Here is an 18,340-nt window from a genome sequence, read left to right as displayed (position 1 = left end):
ATAGGAATGAATAATACTCTCTAAAGGGCTTTGGTGGAGTTTGTGGAGAAATACATAGAAAATGGTGTTTCTGAGGTGGTCATCAGACCCTTAATGTGTCCAGTCAAAGGATGCATCTCTTCAGACTAGGGTGGTTTGAGTCAACAACCAGGTTGTTGAGGTGACTCCGTAGTTTCCGATCTGCTGGCTTGCGGGCCACCCTTTGGCATCACAGCAAGAGTGCTGAGAGGCACCAGGGAGGGGCTGCCATATGGAGTTTTGACAGAAACTTCTGGGAGCCCAACTCTTGAGGAGAAGGACAAGCCAGGAGTTGGGTGAGAAGAACCTACCAAATGAGATTTACGAACTGGATGGTTTTTCCTGAACAAAGTTGCTGAAGGGTGATGTGATTTCAAATGTATAAGACACAGCACTTAGCTCCATGCTTCATGCCACAGGTGACTCCTTGGTGTCCTTTCTGTGGCTTCCTCAGTCATTCAGGGCCCCAAGTTCTTTCTGTGCCTCTTTCCCATCTTCCGCAAGGACCCTGGCATGATTTTGCCAGGGTGGCCGTGAACAAAACACCACAGGTTGGGGGCGGGGATGCAGCAACGGAAGTGTGTTTCCTCACAGTTCTGGAGGCTGGAAGTCCAGACCACGGTGTTGGCGGGGCTGGTTTCTCCTGAGGGCTCTCTCCTGGGCTGGCAGACGGCAGCCCTCTCCTAGTGCCCTCACGAGGCCGCTCCTCAGCTCCAGAGTCCCTGCTGTCTGTGGGTCCAGCTTTCTCCTAAGGACACTAGTCAGACTGGATTATGGCTCATCTTAATGGCCATATTTTAATCACCTCTTTTAAGACCCTTTCTCCAAATACAGTTACACTCTGAGATACTGGGGGTGAGGACTTCAATATAAAAATTGGCAGGGGGGTGGAGGGGCATCTGGGTGGCTCAGTTGGTTAATCATCTGCCTTCAGCTCAGGTCATGATCTCGGGGTCCTGGGATCAAGCCCCACATGGGGCTCCCTGCTCAGTGGGGAGTCTCTGTCTCCATCTCCCCACCCCCCACCCAACTTGTGCTCACTCTCAAATAAATCAAGTTTTTTTGTGGAGGAACAATATTCAGCCTAAGACCACCCTTTTGACTGGGCACAGTGGTTCTTTTTGCTTTCTTCCCCCCGTCCCCCAACCATTTGCTTTCATTATGGCTTTTGCTCATACAGCAGGATGGTGTCTGAACCCTCAGCCTAAATCCAGCTCCAGCTTCCCCCCAGGCCCCTGGATGTCACCAGTCAAACTCACAACTTCCCTCCCATGCTCTCCCTTCTGCCTGGATATAAAACTTACTGGTCATTGCTATACTTTTATATCCTCCTCCTTGGTAGCTTACTGTTAACAGTGTTGGGTTAATTTTTCCATGACAGTGGGTTTTATGGCCTCACGTTGTCCCCTCAGGCACAGATTGTCACAATAGCTTTGTCACTGGACCCGCCACAGCCCGCGCCATCCATCTTTCTCCAGCCTGAAGGGTAGGTCCTCCTCGGATGGGTTTTTCTAAGAATCTGCTTTTCGTGCGTCCTCATTGTCACCCAGCAGCTCCCTGCTGCCTGCAGGGAAGGACCAGACTTCTCAGCCAGGGGCTTGAGGTCCTCCGTCGTTTGGTTCCAGCCTGTTTTCCAAGCCCATTCTCCCCGTTAATCCCTACTCTTCTTTCTGTGTGCCACCCTGTTTCTGTCCCATAGCTTTGTGGGGGCCCTTCCCCTTCCCCTCAGTGCCTTCTCCTGTGTGTTTGTTTCCTTGCAAATATTACCTGACATTAGAGAATGGATTGAGGACCGTTCCTACCTTCTCCGTGATGGAAGCGCCCCCCCCCCCATGGTGCTCTGTGACCCTTCATATCCAGACAGGGCCTGCCATCAAGCAGACATTATTGAAATCTCTGTGCCCTGCACTGTGTCTAGCTAGGTGCTGAGATCCAAAGATACCCAAGATCTGATTCCTGCTTTATAGGTCATCATGAGGTCATGGGGTCCTGGGGGATGTGACCGGGCAGAGGCATATGGGCTGGACCACCATGCTGACGCAGGATCAGGGTTGTGGGCACAGAGGGGGCACCTGAGTCCTGCCCAGGTGTCGGGGATGTGGTCCTGGAACGGAGTTCAGAAGCCAGGGTAGAAGTTTCCAGGTGGAGAAGGAGTGCAAAGCGTTCAGCCAGCGAGAGCCATGCACAGAGACCTGGATCAGGACAGAGGGTAGGGGGAGGGGTGTGGCGTGCAGGGAGAAGAGCGGGCTATTTGTAGATTTTGTTTTCAGGGAAATAACACTGTTGTTGATACTATATGTAGAATGGTTTCTTGGGAAAGGGGGAACAATGGGGGGGGTTGGTTGGCAGGAGAGGAATGCATTAGAAGGTAATTGTGATAGAAACAAGCAGAAGAAATGGGGGAGGAAAGACCCTACCTTATGTCGCCTGGGTTTGTGGGAGTACATGTTTGCCTTCCTCAACAAATTATGAACTCGAGAGCCACGATGTGTGCTTATCTTTTTATAATACCCACATTACTTGGTATGTTAGTGTGTCCATAAAAGCTAATTAATGGATGCTAATGGTATGGCTTAGGCATTGTTTATCCTCTTCTGTCCAAATTCAAAAAGTTGTGCCCAGCTCACTGAAGATACTGAATAATGGTTGAACACAACTGAATTTATAGTATGAATAAGAGCTGACGGTAAAACTAGGAAAGAAAATGTTAAAATATGCACAACTATTTGCATGTGTTGGTTGGTTGAGGGTGACCTGATTTTTCGTGAAGGCCCCGAAGCCTCCCCACACGTGAGTCCTGTGCAGGGGACTGAGATCCCACCGAGCTGTGGATCCTCAGATTCAAGGAAGGCTCAGAGAGCACAGATGTCCCTTAGGTGCTTGAAATGAGTCGCCTCTTCTGATGTATTTTTCTTTCTCACTGCTTTCTGCAGATACTATATAGTCTGCTTTCACCATGGGAGAAATAGAGCAGAGGCCAAGTCCAGGATCGCGACTGGGGGCCCCGGAGAATTCGGGGATCAGCACCTTGGAGCATGGACAGAAGCCGCCCCCAACACCTTCCGGGAAGCTCATGTCCATCAAAATCCAGATGTTGGATGACACGCAGGAGGCGTTTGAAGTTCCAGTAAGTTGGGGTAGATCTCTGAACTCAAACGTGTGGGCGGCCTTCAGCACGGGGAGGTTCCTCTCATCCCATTTTCGGTGATGGGAGATGGTAGGAGGAGGGTCCACACCTCCCTCTCCACCCCCAGCAGGCTCCTCTGACCCATTCTGGTTCTGAGCTGTCCAGTATTTTGACTCATGCGTGCACTGCCAAGATAGTAGCCTCAGGGGGCTGATCACTTGAGTTACACAGACTTTCCTACTCGAATATGTATGTGTATGCATGTGCACGTATGATATGTGTATATTTGAACTGGATGCAATTGCGGTCTTGCGGATGCATCTCATTTGCTCACTACAGGTATTCCTCTCATGGTGGTGTGTGCGCGTGCACATGCGTGTGCCGCTTCTCTAGGGTACAGGCAAGAAAAATCCTGAGAAAACCATCAGAGACCCGCGTGCGTGTTTTCATGTCGGGAGAGACGTGGGCGGCTGTGTTCGAGGGTGGGAAGTAGGGGGTGTAGAAAAACCCTGAACTAGGTCCACGGTGTAGCAGCCCCAGAATTAGAATCCCCCATCCCAGGGACCCGGCGAGGAGATGGGGGTGTCTGGGAGCTAGGCAGAGAGGGAGGAATCAGCAGCCTTGGCCTCTTTCATCCGTGGGAGCCCTGTATCCTGGCTCTCACTCCCTGCACCCCCACGGTTCTGCTATTTTTCCTCCGAGCCCCAGCCTCCTCCTCCTCCCCTCCGGCCTCCCCCCGCCTCCCCCCGCCACCCCTCCGGCCTCCGGCCTCCTCCTGCTGGAGGTTAAGGAACCAGCACCAATTAGAAGTAGATGAGGATTTCTTGGGCCCAAGGCAGGGAGGGTGAGATGAGTGTTTCCGGCTCTCTAGAACTGGGACTGCACTTTCCTCCGGAATCCTTGTCCCTTACATGGATTGGGGTCCATAGACCTTGTTTGTAGTACGCTTTGGATTTAGTTTTCTGTGTCTGTCTCAGGTACTGTACACCACATCTGCCATTGTTGGCAGGGAAGGAAAGAACTCCTGAATTCTCAACAGCCGACCTAAACACAAAACTTTGGGAACATAACCTGTTTTTAAAGTGGAGACGATCCGTCTATTACTCCTGTTGGCTAGAGGGACGGTGGGATTTAAGAGTTGACGTAAACATCTGTAACCCGTCATTTAATCACTTATGCAGCATGATTCACTAAATCATATTCATCTTAATATTGTTCTGAGAGTGTGAATTACCATTAAGCATCTCAGGGAAAGATAAACCTCAGAATAGCTATGCTTAAAACTGCCGCGTTATTGTACATTTATTTTCTTGTCGCGGAATGCGTGTCTTTCAAGGACTTGGGAACGTCTCTGTATTCTGGTGAGCAAAGGCGTTGCTAACCTACTGAGACTGTAACATAGATGAGTTGCACCTGCCAGCCTGTTAGAATTAGGCCTTCTGGAGCAGGTGCCCCCTCCCCCTTTCCAGTGCCTTCCCTTCATTGCCAGACTGGTTTGGTGAGGTATTTAGTTTCAGGGTTTCCTGTTGGTACCGTGCTAAGGGCCTCTGAGCCCGAGTCTCTAGCTACACATCCTATTAAATGGTGCTCCTGTGTGTGGTTTGGCCTGAGGAGTGATCAAATATTGCTGTTGGGTGCATGAACCCCAGGGAGGGTTGTACTGTGTTCAGCTGCATTTCTTCAGTTTCCCTAAACCAAAGAATGTCCCTAACCCCTAGGAACTGTATAGGATCTTCCTAAGGAGTAGGAATGGAAGTAGGTTTTCATCTTTTAAAATTATTTTACTTGATAATTGCTGGTGTCTGTGCTTTGCATTTACAACTCCTCTGTCTGGAAGTAACTTTTCTCCTTTCCTCCCGGATAAACTCCTGTGCACCCGTAAGGACCCTATCAGTTTTACCCAGACGCTAACTTTTGAGACAGTGGTTGGGGCTCGCTCTTCCCTCCCTCAGACGACTTCGCTTATACACCTATAAGGATGGATCTGGACTGCTTGGGTTCAGATTCCAGCCTTTTTTACTGACTCCTTGATCACCTTGGACAAGGTACTTCTTTTGTATCTCTGCTTTCTCCATTGTAAAATGAGGCTAATAGTAAACCCAACCTCCTATGATAATAAAGTTCCAAACACTATTTATACCAGCTCGGCACCTACTGAGCACTTAATACAAGGATGATGAGTGGTGCCTTTGCCACTTCACTGGGCAGGGACCTTGCCTTAGTGTCTCATTCCCAGCACCTAGCACGGTGTCTGGCATGTAACAGGTGCTCATTAAAATGTTCGCTGACTGCATGCGAGAATGAGTTCATCTTACAAGTAGAATTTAATGTCCTTTTTTCACACGTCTCATCCATTCATATTTTATTTTGATTTTTTTCCTAGTTTGGCCAGAACGTTCCTTCTCAACCAGTGGGTAACAGATGTATTCTGTAACTGCCTGTAGAAAGGCAGATGTCAGCATTTTTATTGACAGAGCTGATTCTAAATTGCTACCTTGTGCTCTTTAAGAAGAGGATCAGCCAGGCCTTCGCGCATCTGGAAGGCATCAGGCTGGCCACGGTGACTCAGTCTTAGCACTCAGGATGGGAGCACAGTGACGCAGGATTGCAAGAGCCCCAGCCGCCCGTAGCTGCTGGGAAGCCTCGCTCCACAATTTTTCCTGTGAATTCACAAGGCCGGCTGTCTGACCCTGGAAGGGTCTACCTTGCCCACACGTGACCGCTCCTTGGATTGGGCGCCTCGAGAGAATGAACGCTCCCATTTGCCACACAGATGAGCAGAGCACGTGGCCAGGAGTTCTGGCAGTTTCCCCTTGCGAACATTCTTCTCTGAACCCCGTATTTCCTTGGGAATTGAATTTCCTGGGCTTTTTCTCATTAGTTTTGTTTTAGTGTAGAAGGCAGGCCGAGTCCTCGTTTAAACTACAAATTCCTTACACCCTTCCTAGCACAGATAACCAACTGGTAGTCTGCACAGTTGTCGCTCTTGTTATTCAGAACCTTTCTGAAAAAGTTACTTGAACCTTTTGAAAAGCATCCATGGGGAGCACCAATTTCTTCTGCTCTGTAGTTCCATCAGCCACCTTTGCTCTTCAACTTGGATGGTCGGCTTAGGTATTTCCTCTGCAGAGTGGAAAGTTCAAGCACAATATTGATAGTAAATTCTTACATGGCGTTGTATCATCTTTATGTGGAAAATGCTGTGCAAATAAGCCTCACCCGGTGGTTTCTGATCTGCAGCTTTTTCTTCCAACCGGAGGTTCTAAAACGAAATGCCTCCTGCGGATCCGAAAGGGTTAATGACACGTCTCCCTGCCCCTCACCCCAGCCGGGGCCATCCCCCTCTCAAGATCTCTGAGAAGGTTTTATGTGTCCTGGCCTCCTGACCCCGCTGGTAAACAAACACTGTTCCTACTGACGTTGGTCGCATGAAACAGATGGTTTCTCCTCCGAGTGTTTATTCAGTTTGTGTTTTCATTAGCAAGGTCGCGCTAGGAAGAGTTGAGAAGATCAGGGGATATAAAAGGGAGCCATTTCCTTTGCTGGTTTGGAGCAGCCCTGGTTAAAAAAAAAAAACAAAAACACGTGGGAAAGACGCTCATGGGACCGGAAGACACCTGGTCGGTGTTGAGTTGGCAGGAGCGGCTGGGTGCAGGCAGGCGGGCGGTGGGGGGAGCCTTCTAGAAGCAGTGCCCAGAGTTGTGGCAGAAGGAATTCGGTGTCAAGCATAGCCATCCCGGGGTCCCATCATTGTGCTTTCTGTGTATTTGTATTTGTCCTGTCCTCGCTTCCCTTGGAAGCCTGTGTAGATCCCAGGTGCCTGAGGATAAAGCGGATTCATGAGCATGGGGAGGCTGGGGAAATGGTGAGCCTCCCCCAAGGGCTAGACCGCCGAGCTGCTGGGGCTCCCGTGTCCTAATTCTCCACCACTGTCCTTGGTGGTTCCCCTTCTGTGTTAGCATCTCATGGAGACCTGCTCTTATTGCCATGCTTGGTTGGGGCTCTAGTGTGTAGGTTGTGAGCTCTGGAGGGCAGGGCCTCATGTGTTTGTTTATCATCGGGTCCTACACTTGTGGGTGCCTGGACCCAGCAGACATCTGATGTGTGTGCCCGACTGCCCACACCTACATTCAGTCCTCTGACTCGCGAACTGGAGAGGTGGTTGGTGCTGCTTTAAGGTGAGGGCGCCCATGGGAAGAGCTTTTAGTCCCTTCCCCCATTTTTGCACAGCATTAAGATAGGTCTGGGTTTGGAGCCCAGCATGCACGACACCCAATACGTCCCCCCTTCCCTGCACTTAGCACCACCTCACCTGTGCTCCCAAGGGGAAGGTTCTCCCCTCTGAGCTGTTCTTTCCCCCTTGTAAACACCACCCAGCTTTACTTTCAACACATTTACCTCTGACCCGCCAACTGTCCAAGGGCCCCCGTGGCTCTTCGTGGGGGCCCTGCTCTCTCTCCTTACAGTGCTTGTCGTCTGAACCTCTAATTAGACTTTGGACCACGGGCTCTAATCTTCCTTTCTCCTTAATTAGTTCCTTTATGACCCTGCTTGAGACTCCGTTTACTTATCTGCAAAATGGTTTGGTCTAGATGATATTAAAGGCTTTTTTCCTCCCTTTTTTGGAAGCTGGGACTCTGCATTGACATCCTTGTTGATGGATTGTTTAACTTTTCAGGACGAGTATTTGTTAATTGCCTGGGCAGATGGGTAAACTCTTTGAGAAAAGGAACTTCTTTTTAAAAACAAACAAGGGCGCCTGGGTGGCTCAGTCGTTAAGCGTCTGCCTTCGGCTCAGGTCATGATCCCAGGGTCCTGGGATCAAGCCCCGCATCGGGCTCCCTGCTCAATGGGAAGCCTGCTTCTCCCTCTCCCACTCGTGCCCTGCCTGTGTTCCCTCTCTCACTGTCTCCCTCTCTGTCAAAAAATAAAATCTCGTAAAAAATAAAACAAACAAAAACAAAAAACCCCAAAACCCAAAAACAAACCCCCCCCCAAAAAACAAAAAAACAGCCAAACGTGATTGGACACAGAAGTTACTGTTACCTAGTAGGTACTAAAAAAGAAGAAAAAAAACGTGGGGAGGGTGAACAAGTGTGCTGTGATTTATATATAATATGTTACTTGTGGAGCATCAGAAAATGTCAGTATTTAATTTGTGAGTGTGTGTTGGGGGGGTTACTTACATAAATCTCACCAAACTAAATTGGGCTAAACTATATTGAGTTGACAGTGGAAAATAGAAGATTGAAAGAAATCAGTTATTTTCTAGACAACATTATTAGTAGGTAATCAGTTCGTTGAAAACAAGAGACCTCTAAAATTTTTAAGAAATCATTGGCATGTCCTAGTAAGAGTCGACAGAGGTTGGGTTTTTTTTTTTTTTTTTACTGGGGGCAAAATGATCTGTTAGCTCAGACCTACTTAGGCGTCTCTTATGGTCCATCTTTTTTTTTTTTTTTTTTAGTAAAGGTTTTATTTATTTGAGAGGGAGAGAAAGTATGAGTGAGTACAAGTGGGGGAGGGGCAGGGAGAGGGAGAAGCAGGCTCCCCGCTGAGCAGGGAGCCCAATGACTCTGGGCTGGACCCTGGGCTCCATCCCAGGGCCCCAAGATCATGACCTGAGCTGAAGGCAGATGCTTAACCGACTGAGCCACCCAGGCGCCCCTCTTATGGTCCATTCCTAAATGATTAAACATTGATTTCATTTTCTTTTGAAATGAAACTCATTCAATACCTTTCACTGAAACTGGGGTTGACCTTTGAGAGCTTGTTCTCCAAGTGCTTGGGTTCTGTGAAAGGTCTTAAATAGTCCTAGAATTTTAAGGCTGTCTTCGTCAGCTTGAGCTCAGAAAAAGGACACAGACAAGTTTGTCTTTAAAGCTCCGCATTTCCTCGGTGGACCTCCCCTTGACACCTCACCCAGAGCAACTGTGTCTTTAGGGAAGCAGGCTCCTTTTCTCTCTTGGTCTTTTTTATTTTGAATGAATTTTGTGTCCTGCCCCCCTTTACCCCACTTCTTTGTTTCTATTTCAGCCATCTTAGAGAAGGTGCCCTTTTGGAAAAGCTGCTGAAAGTCGCTTTTATTTATTTATTTTGTCCCCAAAGAGATGGAATATATATTTAACTGAAGGTCTTGGGTGGGGGGGGTGGAATAGATCTTTCTTAGAAGTGTTGTGCTTCTCACTCCCCTGGAATTACAAGCCCCTGGCAGTGGGATGAGCTGTTTGCTCCAGTGGATCCAGATTAGAGTGATGCTAGGAGGCAGATAGGGGTCCCAGGACTACTTGGTTTTTCGCTTTTCTTTTCTTTTTTTTGCATGAAATATACTTGGAAGGGGGTGGGGGAGAGGGAGGAGGAGGAGGGTGGGGAAGGAGTTGGTGGTCTTGAGACCTGAATAAAATTTAATTGGCCATTTAAAACCAAGAAGGGAGCAATGAGCTGGGTTAGCTAGCTTTAAAGCAGCTTCGGTTTGAATCTGAATGAGGGGAAGAAATCTCCCCAGTTCACTCAGCTTTTTAAAAATAAGTCTGTGTTTCTTTCCTTATCTGTGTTGCTTTTGGCTCTTTTTATTAGCAGAGTTTCTGAAAGAGTATTTTATGTCTACTCTGCTTTGCATCATCCTTTCTGTGTTTTATTTAACTGGAACGATCAATGGTGCTGTCTGGGTCTGGCCTCGTGAGGTTACGTTTAAAGGCTGTTTTAATAGATTAAAACTTTTTTTTTTTAATAAATCATTTCAGCCTAATACTGTTAGCCTTCCTTTCTGGCTCCTTGAAGCCAAGAATAGAATTTAGATGTTGGCCCGAAATGTGTGTGTGCTCCCCTTTCAACTTGGGCTTAGATGCTCGTGATCAAAGTCTGCTCTGTGGCTCTGATTGCAGGAATTCCATACAGCTGTTGACTCTTTTCTCCCTGAAAAGTCTCTCAGTAGAACCTCATAAATTAAAAAAAAAAAAAAACAAAACCCTGTAATTGAGAATGTCTGTATCTGACTTTAAAATGGGCCAATATGCTGAGTAAACACAGGGAGTTTGAGAGCTGCTTTCCGGCCCCCCCCTTTTAATTGGAGATAATAAATTTTCTAATTCCAAGAAACAGAAGGGTGAGAGGGGAAAATCCAGGACACTGGATCCTGGCTTCTTCATCACTCAGTGGCTGCATGGCTCTGGATGGGGAGATGACCATTCTCTCCGCCTATCTCCTCCCTAAGGGTGGAGGATGCCTGCCTCCGAGGAAACACCCCCTCGTAGAGCCCAGGACTCGAATCAGCTTAAGAAAGTCTGTCTTTTTTGTCTTCCTAGCCTGCTAAGCTTTAGTGTCTGGATTGTTCTTTAGCAGAATTGAGATTGTGCTTTCATTGTAGAGGCTGTTGGTTAGGTGAAATGGGGGGGGGCGGGGGAGAGTATGAAAGTACTTTAAGATAAAATGAAAATAGCATGCTTGTGGTGGATGGGATAACAACCCCCCCCCACCCCACCCCCCACCCCTTAGCTTTCTACAGAGTCTCACATTTGATTTGAGCTTGCTTTCTTTGTCCTAAAATAGAGATGTAGCCCAGGTGGCTTTCAAAGGTCTTTAAGAATGAAGTACCACTTGGGGAGGTGTGGTGAATTCTTAGTTTCCGACAAACACATTTACTGCCTTTTTTTTTTCCTTTTTCCAAAAACTTCTCTGCAGCTTCTCCGAGCCTCAGTTCGTACAGCTTTGAAATAGAGGGGGGTGTTCTTATTAGCTTAATTTTCATGTGTGTTCCTGCACAGGCTGCCTGAAGGATTTCAAGCTGGATGCGGGCTGTTGTCAAGACTTCTAGGGAGGCCCTTCGTGGTGCGGGCTCTGTGAGGCCTTTGAAGGAAGTGCTTAGCTGGCGAGATACTCCTGTGTTTGAATGTTAGTGTGAAATATGAAAATAAATCACACTGATATTTAAATTACCGGTTTTTAGGATTCCCTCATTTGTTGTCTTCCGTCTCGTTGAGCATTTGAGTTGGACCTTCGTTTTAACTGCTGAGAAAGGGCATGGAATGATTTGAATCCATTTGGGGATCTTCTGTAAGTGAGCAGTTCTGAAAGTCTTTAACACTTCATAACTGTAAGCGAGCGCTTTTTGGGTTTCTCTGTCCTCATTTATATAAACAGGAAGCTAGACTAGATACCCACAGTGGAATTCTGTGGCTCTGGTGTTGTTTTATGGAATGTGATCTGGAAACACGATAGGAGTTGCACCAGTGTTTATGAGCACACAAGGCAAGGTGCTGCTGGTGATAAGAAAGTGACTAAAAATGACTGCCTTTAAAAAAAATCCATGTGTTAGACATTGTGCTGGTAAGTCTGTCCTTATGGTCTCTCTTTTGTGGCTGAGCAGTGAACCTCTGAGCTGGGCATGAATGAGGCTTGGGAAGCAGGAAGGACTTGACTTGGTCTGGGTCACAGAGCTGGGGAGAGGAGGGAGCTGGGTCCTGCCCCTGCATTCCCTACACTTAAGCCCTGCTTTCCCTACACCATGAGATTGTCCAGGGCCATGAGTAGCCCTCTGGAAAAGCCAGCAGGTCCGTTGTACCGGCCCCCAGCGCATGCTGGTGATAGGCGCCCTTAGGTGGGGAGGTAGGTGGGAGGATGGATTGAATGGGGCTAAGCCTGCAGGAGGAATGCCCAGTTACCAGAAGCCTTGCAGTGTTTGTCCACATGGTGTCTACCAATACAGACTCTGGATGGAATGCCCAGGCAAGAGAAGACCCAGGAGAAATCGGGGAGGTAGAATTGATAGGACTTGGCAGCTCATGGGATGGGAGCACCCAGAGAGTGGGAGACCGTGCAGCCCTTGGGTTTGCAACTTGGGTGGCTCCGTGCTGTCACAGAAGACGGGGGAATCACCTGGCACAGGCCTTTGCGTGACAACCGTTGAACTAGAAATCATGTCTTCCGGTAGTTGACATGAAAGGAACCTTAATAATGTTGCTAATAAAAGGCCCTGCCTCCTTCATCACAAAGAAGAATCTGTGACTCTGTAAATGAACCTCTGTGATTCACGGTGATTATGTAAATTGTGCAGACTGGAAGTATCAGATGGAGGTTGATTGCTTGGTTTCCATTTATACTAGGAAAATTCTGTTTACTCTTTGCATTTCCATTTCCTTGTCATCCAGGAGCGACTCTGTTCAGCCTGCCCCGCTGAAATGAAGGGAAAGCCTTTAAGTCCAGGGTCTTGAAAGCATCCTGCTCCAAATCATTAGATAGGAAGGGGGTGATAGCGGTCATGAGCTTGCTGTTTAATTGTGCTGCAGTTTACTTATGAAGTGTAGCACTGAGTGCCTTTGGCTGTTTGGTCATCTTTCAGGGGTCACTTGTCAGTATCTGTTTCTGTCTGCAAACTGAACACAAATGCTCAGTTACCTTTGGTCTAAATAGAAGGCTGAATGTTTACAGCATTGAAAAGCAAGACCAAAGAGTACTTGTCGAGTTACTGGAGTATTGAAACAATACCTTTTTTTATGGTTAAAATCTGTATTCGTTTCCTAGGGTTGCTGCCCACAATACTATAGACTGGAGGCTTCGACAACAGAAATATATTCCCTCTCCGTTCTGGAGGCCAGAAGTCCAAGGTCAAGGTGTCCACAGGGTTGGTTCCTTATGAGAGAGAATGCACTCCATGCCTTTCTCCTAGCTTCTGTGGTGGTGTGCTGGTGGTCTCTCGTGTTGTTCGGCTGGTAGATGGGACGCCCCCATCTCTGCCTCCATGTTTCCATGGCCTTCCCCCTGTGTTGGGTGACTGTCTCCAAATTTTATTTTTATAAGGACACCGGCCCTACAGGATGAGGGCCCCAGCCCTAATGACCTGATTTGAACTAGATTAGCTCTGTAAAGGCCCTATTTCCAAATTGAAGTCACATTCTAAAGTAGTGGGGGGCGGAGGGATTAGGCCTTCCAACGCATGAATCTTGGGGAACCCAGTTCAACCCATAACAAATGCATAGTTAACATTGAGAGAACGGAGGAAAAAAATCTGTTTCACCCTGAGCTTCAAGACGCCTTTTTCTTAGCACACCTGTTAAAAATAAAACACTTAAGGGGTGCCTGGGTGGCTCAGTTGGTTAAGCGTCTGCCTTCGGCTCAGGTCATGATCCCAGGGTCCTGGGATCGAGCCCCGCATCAGGCTCCCTGCTCGGCGGGGAGTCTGCTTCTTCCTCTCCCTCTGCCCCTCCCCCTGCACATGCTTGCTCTCTCTCAAATAAAATCTTAAAAAAAACAAAAACAAAAACAAACACTTCAGGCTTTGATCTCACTGAACAGTTAGTAGAAAGATTTCCTTTTTGATAGTTTTTTGGGGAAAAAAAGGGGGGGCAGTTAAAACTCTTTGTAAGACTGACTTCTAATTTAAAGCAATCCTCCATTTCTGATGTCTGAGTATGTGCCCCTTAACTAGGAACAGAAATGAGAAATAAAAGGCATCTGCGACCGCTCTCAGGATCCTGGGGACACATGAATGTGATGGATGTCCAATAATAAATATTTGGTAACGTTTTAATGAAAGCCCGTGCTTTCAACATTCTGTGATCCCCCCGCTCCCCCGTCAGTGGTGGCATGGAGTTGGCTTTCTGAATCCTACTTGATCTGCCTCTGCGTCTCGTCCCTCCCATGACCCCTGCTCTTCGCCCTCGGGGCGACCTCCTCTTCCTCACTGAGGCCTTGCTCCCGGTTCAGAACCCGGTGACTTAGCACGCGGGGGTGGGGTGGGGTGTCCCTCGCCTTGCTGGGCTTCTGGCGGTGGCCACCGCTCCTTCTCGGCGGCAACACCAGCCAGTGAAGGGCTGTTGGAAAAAATGACAGCGTAGCAGGGACTGTGGCTGCCCTAGGTGTCCAGCCTCCGATCCTACCTGGTCACTGGAGCTTCCCGGCTCCTCTAATGGCAAGTCCTTGGTCGCCGATTTGCTGTGTCCGCGGTGGCTCCGGCTGGTCATCCTAGTGCTTTCCAGCCAGCGCGCACTCTCTCCTGCGGCCCCCCACAGGAGTCGTCACCATTAGGTTTGGAGGGACTGGTTCTCAGGCCGCTCATGGTGTGGCCAGCAGGAGTGACGGCCATTGCCAGGCCCCAGCAGGGCCAGGAAGGAAGGAGAGGAGAGGTGGGTGATGAAGAGCCCACCTCTGTTCCTGACCACCCAGCTCCTATCAGTGTCCCCTGTTGCTGAGCCCACCCAGAAGCCCACAAACGAGGGAGCCGTGGGAGCAGGCTGTCCTGGCCAGTCAGCAGGAGCAGAGGAAGAGCCAGGACACCCCATCTCTTAGGGGATGACCAGGCCTGCCACCTCCCAGAGAAAATGAAGACCACCAGGTGTGGCTTCCTCAGGCTCCTTCCTCCAAGCTTCTGCTTGTCTCGTTCTTCCTGTGCCTTCACTTCCAGCCCTGGGTGAGGGGTTCCTCTTTACACCCTCTGACCCCTCCATCCCGCATCCCATCTCCTGCCGGACCTTGCTTCACCTGGCAGACACCAACACGGATACCTCTGTTCACCTAGAAAGCCCATGATTCACGGACATCATGCGATTTTACCAGTAGAATCCAAATGACGAAGATAAAAAAGCCAGCCAGAGTCGTGTGTGGTTCTAGTGTACCCAGAATAGGAGTCGAAACAAAACTCTGTCACTGTTAGCTATCTGATTCTCCCTCGGCCTGACTGAGTGCTTTCTATAAGTACGGAGATGACCTGTTCTGTTGGAGCTGTTAAGGGGGACATCTGGTTTTGTAACCCAGTGCTGGGAAGTACTCTTCTCCTTCGTTAGCTGGGGTTTGGCTGTATTTACCAGCTCCCCGCGTCCAGGTAGGTGTCACAGGGATGACTAGTGTCCCTGTTTGCTGACCACATGATGAAACGTCGGGGCTCCCACCACCGCTCCCACCCAGAGCTCTCCTGGTTTGTTAAGCTCTTGCCCATTATTCCCCTCTCAAGAGGAAACCCTCATTCCAAGCGAAGTCCTAGTGTTTGCTTGCTGAACCCCTAATAACAAAGACAGTCTGTCTCCTTCCCCACCCCACCCCCGCCTTCCGTTCCCAGGGCAATTTCTCTAAGGTGGGCTTTTCCATTAGTGCCCACTGCCACCTTCTCTCTTGAAGCTCCTAAGAGCGACACAGCAGTCTTAGAAAAGAAAACTCTAATTTTCTCCAGAAAACTGGTTCAGCAAGACCCTGCCAACAGCCACTTGGCGTCCTGCCAACCTGTTGAAGAGAGGTTCTGTGTGGGTACTGAGCTGCATTGCTTAGCTTCCAAAATTATTTTTTGCCCTCTGTCTGGCTCCAGAAATGCTTGACGAGGGGCCTGGGGAGTTGGTTTTGTTTTTGGTCATTGTTTGGTGGTACACAAGGTACTAGACTAAAGTTCTTTCTCTCTGTGCCCTGGACCCACACGAACCCTCTGGGCTGTCCGTGGTGTTTGTAAGGCTTGCTGGCCGCACCTTCTGCTGTGGCCTCGAGGGGACACTTGAGATGTAGTCCACTTCCTGGGCTCCTTTGTCACTTAATGACTCAGTCTGACATTTGTTGAAATAGAATGTGTTAGTTTGCTTGGGCTGCGGTGACCAGGGACCACAGACGGGGTAGCTTCAACAACAGAAACGTATCCTCTCTCAGTTCTGGAAACCGGAAGTCAGATCAAGATGTCGGCAGTGTTGGTTTCCTTCTGCGGCCATGAGGGAGAATCTCTTCCAGGCCTCTCGCCTAGCTTCTTGGTGGTTTGCTGATGATCTTCTGTGTTCCTTGGCTTATAGATGGCTCTCTGCCAATCTATGCCTTCATCTTCGCTTGGTATTCCCTGTGTGTCTGTCTGTCTCCCAGTTTCTCCCTTTTTCTGAGGCCACAGTCCTCCTACTGGTTTAGGGCTCACCCTATCCTAACTTGATCATCTGCAAAGACCCTATTTCCAAATAAGGTGCTGGGGATTAGGACTTGAATGTGTGGATTTTGTTGAGCCCTAATTCAGCCCATATGTACAGTGACTTTTCATTGTTCAGCTTCTTTATGAAACTTCATTTGAGAAGTGGTTGGGCCATTTGTTACCGTGGCTCCTGGCTTTGCAACTTATGTACCCGGTTTTCTGCTCTGGTTCCTTTGGAGCTCATCGTAGGATAGGACATTTTCCGAGTATGTGGAGGAGACTTTTATCACCCAAAACTATTCTTAAATCACACATATGCATGATTGAAATAAGATCTGTAGTATGAGCGGCTCCACTAGATGAGGAATCTTGGCTGTTTCAGTCAAGTGAACCACAGGAGTAGGTTGGTTTTGTGTAATTTTCCTTCCTCCCCCAGCATTTTTCTGTGAATCTGTAATGGGAGAGTGCTAGCTTGAAAGTCACTGAGGAGCACCTCCCCACATCATCCTGTTGCGTTTCTAACATCATTCGCTGGTTCTGGCTAGTATCCCTCCCTTTGATGTCTTGGTCCAGATTGAAAACACAAGGCTTTATTGCTGTCCCAGTATTCTCTCAGTCTTCAAATGGTTATGCCAAACAACATCACCAACCATTAAAGAAATGCAAATCAAAATCACAGTGACCTATTCCTTCCCACCCATTAGGATGGCTGCTATCAAAAGAACCAGAATCTAACAAGTGTTAGGTGAGGATGTGCAGAAATTGAAACCCTTGTGCCCTGTTGGTGGGGATGCAATATGGCAGCCATGATGGAAAATAAGGCAGTTCCTCAAAAATTAAAACCTAGAATTACCGTATGATCTAGTGGTGCTACTTCTGGGTAGATATCCAAAAGAACTGAAAACAGAATCTTGAAGAGAGATTGGTATGCTGTGTTCATTACAGCATTATTCACAGTAGCCAGGAGGTAGAAGCCACCCAAGTGTGTGTTGATGGATGAGCGGCTGACATGTAGTATATACATCCTATGGAATATTTAGTCTTAAAAGGGAGGAAATCCTGTCACATGCTGAAACATGGATGAACCTTGAGGACATAAAGTGAACTAGGTCACAAAATGACAAATACTATATGAATCCACTTATATGAGATACCAAGAGTAGTCCAATTCATAGAGACAGTAAGTAGAGCAGTGGGGCTCGGGAAGGGGAAGTGGAGAGCTGTTTTGGGGAATGTAGTTCCAATTTTTGCAAGATGAAAAAGTTCTGGAGATCTACGTGAATATACTTAACACTAGTGAACCGTACACACTTAAAGAGCGTTAAGCTCAGAAGTATCGTTATATAGGTTTTTTAACCACAATTAAAAAAAAAACTTGGAAACTAGTTAAAATAGCCACAGCCGATTTTGGCTCTTAAGAAAAAACAGTCTGGCCCTTCATTTCTGCTGTGTTTAGATGACCCGTCACAGTGTACCTGCTGGGGCTCAGGGGCTATTGAAATAGGATCAGCTGTGGTGGAAGGGTTTGGAGGTGGGAACAGACTTGTTAAAATAAGCTAAAATCCTAGCTCCTAAGTATGTGATCTCCGCTCTGTAGATGACTGATGGAGATACTTCAAAAACATCCAAGGTGACGTTGAAGTTTCGCTAACCTTCACAGCATCGTTTGGTGTCGGCATTGATCGCTTGATTATGTGTCATTAGTTATCATTTTATGGCTCTCGCCTCCCACAGAAATGTTAACATTCCTTTAAGGCTGGGGCTGGGTTCTGGGTGACCTCCATGGTGCTTGTGGGTTTCTTGCACATGCCAGGAGTAAATAGCTAATAGACCGTTTTTGTCCATTGATCTACTTGGGGGACCTTCAAATCACTTTGTCCTATGTGTCACCTCACCTCCAGGTGCCTTGTTGGCTGGGTCTTGGGTTACCTCATGATTGAGAACACGTTGCAAAAACAATTTCAAAAATGATCCTGAAGTTACTGAAGGTGTTAACGTTCAAAGATGCCAATGTCATTTATTTTCTAGCAATTTCTATGTGCATTGACCAGTTGAATAAGTTTCTCACAAACGGAATCTTTTAATATTGCATAAAACCTGTCTTTAAGTAAGCAAGCTAAGTGGTATCTCTTTGCTGCACTTGGCACGCCGATCTGCAGTTAAATATTATTGAGTAACGTATGACATTCCAAGCGGAGAGCTGCCAAGACATACCATTTGGACCTTGTTCTAATTAATTCCCTGCAAATGATAAATTTTCTGTTCTTTGCCCTTCTGCCCACATTTTCTCCTCCTTTGCAGAGATTCATCTGACAGTGAACATGAAACAA

The 18,340-nt window shown here is 47.9% G+C and overlaps 1 protein-coding gene across 5 annotated transcripts in view; it reads left to right on the top strand.

Annotated features, from left to right (window-relative positions):
• FARP1 (FERM, ARH/RhoGEF and pleckstrin domain protein 1) overlaps positions 1 to 18,340 on the top strand; it is a 271,781-nt gene that overhangs the window by 52,939 nt on the left and 200,502 nt on the right. For all 5 annotated transcript variants that reach the window (XM_036119342.2, XM_036119415.2, XM_036119213.2 and 2 more), the window contains exon 2: positions 2,952 to 3,145. In XM_036119342.2, coding sequence (XP_035975235.2) covers positions 2,975 to 3,145 — 171 coding nt within the window. In that variant the 5' untranslated portion in view covers positions 2,952 to 2,974. The remainder of the gene's footprint in view (positions 1 to 2,951; positions 3,146 to 18,340) is intronic.

This window comes from Halichoerus grypus, chromosome 4 (assembly GCF_964656455.1).
Source record: "Halichoerus grypus chromosome 4, mHalGry1.hap1.1, whole genome shotgun sequence".
In the NCBI taxonomy this organism is placed as follows: Eukaryota; Metazoa; Chordata; class Mammalia; order Carnivora; family Phocidae; genus Halichoerus; species Halichoerus grypus.
The sequence above is the reverse complement of the archived record's forward strand: the minus strand, read 5'-3'. Positions and strand labels throughout refer to the sequence as shown.